We start from the raw sequence: 7523 nt of genomic DNA, 5'->3' as shown, positions 1-7523 counted from the left end.
AAAAAGTTCAGTACAAAAGGAGTTAAAACCTTGACGTGCTTGCTATATATTGTGACATATGTAACTTCATTCCACCCAAACACTAAAAACTAATTAAAGAAACAAACATACTCCAAAATAAACCACATCAATCAATGACAATTTGTTTTTGAGACATTTTACGTTGTTTGCAAAGTACTTTGAGAGAAATATCATCATCGTCTGAGTTCGAGTGTGTGTCTTCAGCAACTAAGGAAATAGGCATTGAATTTTGACTGAGATCCTGTAATAATTATGTTACATTAGGAGATGAATATAATATGTAGGTAAATAACTTTTAAAAAGCAAAATAGATAATGAATTGTTACCTTTTCGATGTTAGCTTGTTGTGCAACCAGCAGTTCAAATACTTTTGAAATAGTATAATTTTCCAATCCTTTTATTAAATTATATTCAGTAAGTTTCAATTGGAAGACATATTCTCTCGAAACGATTGCTTCAATTTCTCTTGGTATGATATTCTCTGTCAAAGTCTATATAAATATCAAATAACATAATGTTAAAAGAGGTTAGAATTTGATGTATTGTGTTATTGATTTTTTAAATTTATTTTGTAATAGTAATACAAATAAATTATGATTTCTTACCTCAAATTGCATATTTGCAAGTTCCTTCGCAGTCTTGCCAATAAGTTTTTCAGCTTCTTTATCAAAGATGGTGAATGTTGTTGAATCACTTGTATGTGATACTTCAATTTGTATTTTATATCTATTTCATTTTGGAAATTGTTAGTAAATTTAATTTTAATATATGCATACATATATGTGTGTGTGGGCACACTAAATAGTATTTGTTGTTTACCTTGTTACAATCGATTTAGATTCCATTTGACAACGTTTACACCAAAAAAATCCGTTTGTAGGATTAGCCTTTGTCTTGCATGTAATACACCCAACATAATACCAGCCATACTTGTTGCCTATTCGGTCAATTTTGCATAAGCATGTATGGAATATTTCCTGAAGTTTTTTTGTTATTAGAAAAAGAAATTACAAAAATGATAGGATCATGTTAATCATATTGGTTAAGACTAAAACATATGAATTAAACTTGATAACTAATCCATACCTTTGCCTCTAAGCTCCATTCTATTTGCTTTATTTCAGTAATTGTCTTTCTATTTTGCAAGGCAAGTTCTTTATCTGGTATTATTTGTGGTCGTTCAACCTTCAGTTCCTTAACTTCAGTTAAAGGGGCATTTTTCAACCTATATATTTTTTTAAAAAAGGGGGGTTAGTAGTTTTCTTTTTAATAAGCAATAAATAAATAACACACGGTGTGCGAGCCTTTTTACTTATCTAGAACTTTGGTAGTTTCAGGAATGTCAAAATTGATGTATGACCTTGTTGCACTGGTTGAAGATAAGTTGTACTCACCTACAAAAAAGTTAAAAGAGAGATTCAAAATGTATTTCATTGTTTTGAATATGAAAAGCTCAATGATTACCTTTGAAAACTCTCACATCAGTTGAAGTTACAATTATAATGGTTGGCTTTGGATTACTCTTATAAAAATCCTCATCTATTTGATGTGCTAAAGAACCCCACAATGTTGCCTACAACAATTTGTTTATGGAATAGTAAACCATTAAGAAATTAGTTTCTATTTATGATTTTTTTTTTTTTAATTCAATAGCTAATTGTATTAAATTTGGAATTAAAATACATTCTTACTCTTTCAATAAGAGTTTGATTGGTCATATTTTTGTTGGTTGACCTTTTACGTTAACCGCGTCATTTGGTCCAACTAATTCCACTTTGCCAATCACATCTGCACATCCATAAAACAGATTTACACCATAATTCGTATTATTTACACCATAATTTCTAAACTACATTTGAAAATGAATGTAAATTAAGTATCAACAATATACCCGTCAAATAAGTTGTATCATTGTAACAACTAATTATTGTCTCATAGTCAGCAAGGTCAAATCCATATTGAAGTATGGATTGATTTATTTCATGGATCTTGCAGACAGATGTACTTGGCATAAAAAAAAATTCAAGACTTGTTATGCACGAGACGATATTGCGATTTATATTCTTCCACTATAAAGTTCTTCATAGCATAAACACATCCTTCAATGAAAAGAGGCCTGAAACGTTGTGCAAAATTTTTCCTAATACTTGCATGTATTAGTGTTCCCTTTAAGAAATAAAATTCAAAATTTAAAATTGCATATCCAATAGACAATTTACCCTTCAATCTCATAAAGTTAAATAACAGTTCTACAATTGTATGTTTAATAAAATTAGTAAAAAAAAATGAATATTAACTTACATTTTCATTCGGCGTGATCATCTCTAAACTAATGAGGTCATTGCCTTGAGCTGTGTTAATAGCATCCCACATCCTTATTGAAAAATGCTATGTCGACTAAAAAAACTTGTTTATCACAATTTATGCGGAATTAATACTATGAAGTAATAAACAATTTAATCACCCAAAATATATAAAGCAATAAAGAAGCAGACACAGATATTTTGGTTACGAAGAGAAAACCTTTTAGAAACCGATCTAAAAGTAAAACCTCTCCGGGGCAGCCAAACCCAGGAAATCACTATCAAAAGATTATCCAGAGATTACAGACACTAGGAACACTTACAACCCTTTGCAAGACCTTGGCTCTGTAAGATCGACAAGCCTACAACTCGTCTCCTTGCTCACAATCTTCTTCAATGTGATTCTCCTTTATCGGACCCTTCCGATAGACTTCTCAACTGTAGATTTATCAAATGAATAACTAAAACTCTAAGAGATTCAATTTAACACTCACCACATATGATCTCTCTTAGCACAGTCTCCGACGAACTTTCTGGGGGCAAAAATCCGTGCCTCTCTCCTTTATAATGATGTATATATACCCCCCAGAAAACCCTAGACCTAACCCACTTAAAATCACGTTTTTGGACTTAGAACTTACGGGGTGTCCGGACAGGTTAATGGGCTGTCCGGACAGGGCTTTACGGAGCTGAAACTGAGTTTCTGGAAATGCGGTCCGGACCCGGGGAAGGCCTGTACGGACTGGGCATGCAATCAGCATTCTGGAAATGCTGTCCAGTCTTGATCAACAGTTCCGATCGATGGGCGTTTGTGGTCCGATTGAGCTGAAATTTTGCAGGAACGTTCATGACACATGAATCTACATTATGAACGGTAGAGATTTGATTCTGAGCATTCTTTATCAGTGTTTGAGCCCATGAACAATAGTCTCTGTATTTTGAAACTGAATTAAGCCAACACAAGAACTAATAAACTCCCACTTTGGCAATTCAGTGACAAAACCAAAATGCCGAGCCAATCTCACAATTTCCCCATATTTACTCCCCTTTTTTGTCACAGAATGACAAAAGGTTTTCATATTTCCTGAAATACTTCACAAAATACATCAAGGCATATGTGGAACAGGAATACAGAAATAAAACTCATGATCACAAAAAAATGACGTAGAATGCAAGATCATAAACACACATCACCAAAAACTCCCCCTCAACATATGACTCAATAATCAACAAGAAGCTAAAAAAGCAAAACATGTTTCTCTCCCTCAAAAGTCAAATGAACACGCATGATACACATATCAATCACTCATGTATTGCACAATGAATATCCCAAACATGCTCCAAATATGCAAAATATACATGAGACTAGAAATGACAAGAAACTCATATTGCTTAACCCAAGCAAAGAAAAATGTTTCATTCAACTCATGCTTGTGTGACGTGTGTGTAAGTCATCCAAAGAGAAAAATTTTTAACTTACAAAATGAGGAGAAAGTTTCAACACCATAAGGTTTTGACAAGTATATCAAATCAAAAGTCAAACCTTATCATACTAGGGCCTAGCCACTCTCATCCTATACATTTATCTTTGTAAAACATTTTGCACAAGTTTGACACAGTGAAATAAATTCCTTTGGAATATGATCTTTTGATTTTATTTGTTTCACTATTTTGTTTATTTTTGTCTTTGAAAAAGTGTCCTTAAACTGTTGGTGCTTATCACAAAAGAGAAAGTATGAATTTTTAAGCCCTAGGTTCAACTAGCAAATGGTCAATTTGAAGAATATGACTAGTCAAATACTTCATATGGTTACCTAACAGACCTCACAAATAAAGTGAAACAAAACCTCAATTTAAGCTTAAATGTGTACAATGGATAAAACATAGGCAAAATGTACCACATAAGCTCAGGCTTTATATAACCACAAAAACAAGTCCATTGACACAAATTTTCATCTTATGCATATTAAGAACATTCTAAGACGCAAGGAATTAAATCCATAAAAAGCAACATGAGAAATTAATGGACTATCTAGGTGCATAAGACAAAAGAAAGAAAAGAAAAAAAAAAAAAAAAAAAAAAAAAAAAAAAAAAAAAAAAAAAAAAACAATCAAAGTAACATATTTTTGTCTTTTTGAAAATTTTCACAAAAGAAATGCACACAAACGAAAAACAAATGCAAAACAAAGAAAAATGCAATGCAAAACAAAACAACATGCTTGAATTGCGATTACAACAGGCAAGACATAAATGTCCTTTAGCATTAAACTTTCATCACATCTTATAGGTCCCACTACAAAATAATGATTTGGTGTAATAACTACTTCTAGGTCTTCACAAGACATTACACATTCCTGAACATTTGATTAGCAAGTAGACAAAAATTTTGGTGGTCCGAACACAACATCTCATCTATAAGCTTTTCAAAGATCATGATATATGAATTTCTTGAAAAATCCTTTATGAATATGCCTCAAAACATGAATCTCAAAACAACCATGTATACACTCTTCATACAGAAAGTGTAACAACAAAAACAATGCAGTGCATAAACAATAAAGCAAAAAAAATAATAATAAATAAAAAAATGGAAAGCAAAGAAAAATAACACGCTCTAGGATATTCAAAAATAAGCAAAACAATCAATCCTAAGCATGTTATTGAATCACCTAACTTTAGGTGAGATCACTACCACTCCCCCTCAATGGGTGAATGGTATAATCCTACCTAACCTAAACCTTCTTGAAAGAAGGTGTAGAGACGTAAACATTTTCAATCTTGTATAATCTAGACAAACCTCTCATCATCATTGTGCATAACCCCATAGGTTCTTTCCTAGGAACAGAATTTTTATTTTTATGCATATGAGGTTTCAATTTAAAACAGTTGAATCGAATGTAACCAACTTTTCCACAATGATGACAAGTAGGGATAAACATTTTAGGAGGTAGATTCCTAGGAGGATGGACAACTCTATACTTGGGGTAAGATACACAAGGTTCAATATGAATTTTCTTAACTTTCTTACCTTGTGAGGTCGAGGCAGCTGCTGTTTTTTTTTTAACCAAAGAGTCTTCTACTTTTTCTGATTTAACAAATATTAACTTGGAAGTAGAATCATTGTTAGAAGACAAAGCAACATGACAATCAAAACTTAACTCAGATTTATCACAATTAGAATTCTGAGTATGCAACATATTCTCAAGGGAATTGCTAGAGAATTTTTCCAATTGAGTTTCTGTCGCTTTTAATTTATTCTCTAACAAATCAACTTTAGAACCTAAAACAAGATTTTCAGATTTCAAAGAATCAATTAAAACATGTGATTCAGACAATTTAGTAACAATAGATTCTTTCACATGTTTAAGATCTTGAAAATCCTCCAAACAATTTGTGTATTGATGTCTCAAAAGAGTGAATTTTTTCAATAAATTGTTGAAGGAGTTTATAAGATCATATTCCCCTTGAGAAGTATTCATAGCAAACATGAGTCAATAGATCTCACTCAGGAATTTAATCCAAACAGAGTGAACCCGCTCTGATACCAATTGAAAAATGCTATGTCGACCAAAAAAACTTGTTTATCACAATTTATGCGGAATTAATACTATGAAGCAATAAACAATTTAATCACCCAAAATATATAAAGCAATAAAGAAGCAGACACAGATATTTTGGTTACGTAGAGGAAACCTTTTAGAGACCGATCTAAAAGTAAAACCTCTCCGGGGCAGCCAAACTTAGGAAATCACTATCAAAAGATTATCCAGAGATTACAGACACTAGGAACACTTACAACCCTTTGCAAGACCTTGGCTCTGTAAGATCAACATGCCTACAACTCGTCTCCCTGCTCACAATCTTCTTTAATGTGATTCTCCTTTATCGGACCCTTCTGATAGACTTCTCAACTGTAGATTTATCAAATGAATAACTAAAACTCTAAAAGATTCAATTTAACACTCACTACATATGATCTCTCTTAGTACAGCCTCCGACGAACTTTCTGGGGGCAAAAATCCGTGCCTCTCTCCTCTATAATGATGTATATATACCCCCGACAAAACCCTAGACCTAACCCACTTAAAATCACGTTTTTGGGCCTAAAACTTATGGGGTGTCCGGAAAGGTTAATGGCGGTCCGGACAAGGCTTTACAGAGCAGAAACTGAGTTTCTGGAAATGCGGTCCGGACCCAGGGAAGGCCTGTCCGGACCGGGCATGCAATCAGCATTCTGAAAATGCTGTCCAGTCTTCATCAACAGCACCGATCGATGAGCGTTTGTGGTCCGATTGAGCTGAAATTTTGCAGGGACGTTCATGACACATGCATATACATTATGAACGGTGGAGATTTGATTCTGAGCATTATTTATCAGTGTTTGAGCCCATAAACAGTAACCTCTACATTTTGGAACTGAATTAAGCCAACACAAGAACTAACACTTATATTTATAACTTTTACATGCCATGTGTTGTTCTCAGGTGTTATTCGATTTAAAGATGTGTAACTCATGTTTTTATGATTCAATGACACATGCAAAAAAATTAAATTATATATATTGTTGAAAATAATTCATATTAATGATAAATGTTACCTTTAGGTAAGTTGTTGAAGATTTCCTTATATACAATGTTTTTTGTATGGTATTGATCACCATAATGTGTATCTACAATGAGTACTTTAAGGCCATTCGTATTTTTAACTCTTGAAATAGCGACATACAGTTGGCCATGGCTGAATACAGGTTTACGTAGGAAAAGGCCTACATGTTGCAATGATTGTCCTTGACTTTTATTAATTGTCAAAGCAAAGCAAACAGATACAGGGAATTGTCTTCTTTTTAGAATAAAAGGCAGTTTAGCATCAGAAGGAGATAATATTATTCGTGGAATGAATACTTTATCTCCAACATGAGTTCCTGATATGATTTGAGCTTCTAAGATCCATTTTGACAATTGAGTGACTAAAAGTCTTGTACCATTGCAAAGTCCAGCACTTTGATTTAAATTACGAAGCAACATTATAACGATTCCAACTTTGAGTCTGAGTTTGTGATTAGGAATACCAGGAAACTTTAATGAATTTAAGAATTCTATTGGATACAAAATATCTTGGTCTTGGATATTGCTTGCAGTTTTACATATTGAATCTGAACTGAGATATGTTTCTTCATCAACGTTAATCAAATCAGTCAT

At 32.8% G+C, this 7523-nt stretch overlaps 2 protein-coding genes across 2 annotated transcripts; both read right to left on the bottom strand.

Moving 5' to 3' along the window:
* Positions 1-127: 127 nt before the first annotated feature.
* Positions 128-2394, bottom strand: LOC148583259 (replication protein A 70 kDa DNA-binding subunit D-like). Its single transcript, XM_088511048.1, has 9 exons — positions 2323-2394; positions 1763-1870; positions 1486-1594; positions 1345-1415; positions 1108-1248; positions 841-998; positions 627-747; positions 315-512; positions 128-262 (listed from the first exon to the last, which is right to left on the bottom strand). Exons 1-9 carry the CDS (start codon positions 2392-2394, stop codon positions 128-130), a joined length of 1113 nt encoding a protein of 370 aa, XP_088367174.1.
* Positions 2395-6551: 4157 nt separating this feature from the next.
* Positions 6552-7523, bottom strand: LOC148583258 (uncharacterized). Its single transcript, XM_088511047.1, has 2 exons — positions 6923-7523; positions 6552-6622 (listed from the first exon to the last, which is right to left on the bottom strand). The coding sequence occupies exons 1-2, from the start codon at positions 7521-7523 to the stop codon at positions 6552-6554; spliced, it is 672 nt and encodes a 223-aa protein (XP_088367173.1).

This window comes from Corylus avellana, chromosome 10 (assembly GCF_965113065.1).
Source record: "Corylus avellana chromosome 10, dhCorAvel1.hap1.2, whole genome shotgun sequence".
NCBI classification, from domain to species: domain Eukaryota; kingdom Viridiplantae; phylum Streptophyta; class Magnoliopsida; order Fagales; family Betulaceae; genus Corylus; species Corylus avellana.
This window is presented reverse-complemented; position numbering and strand designations above follow the sequence as displayed.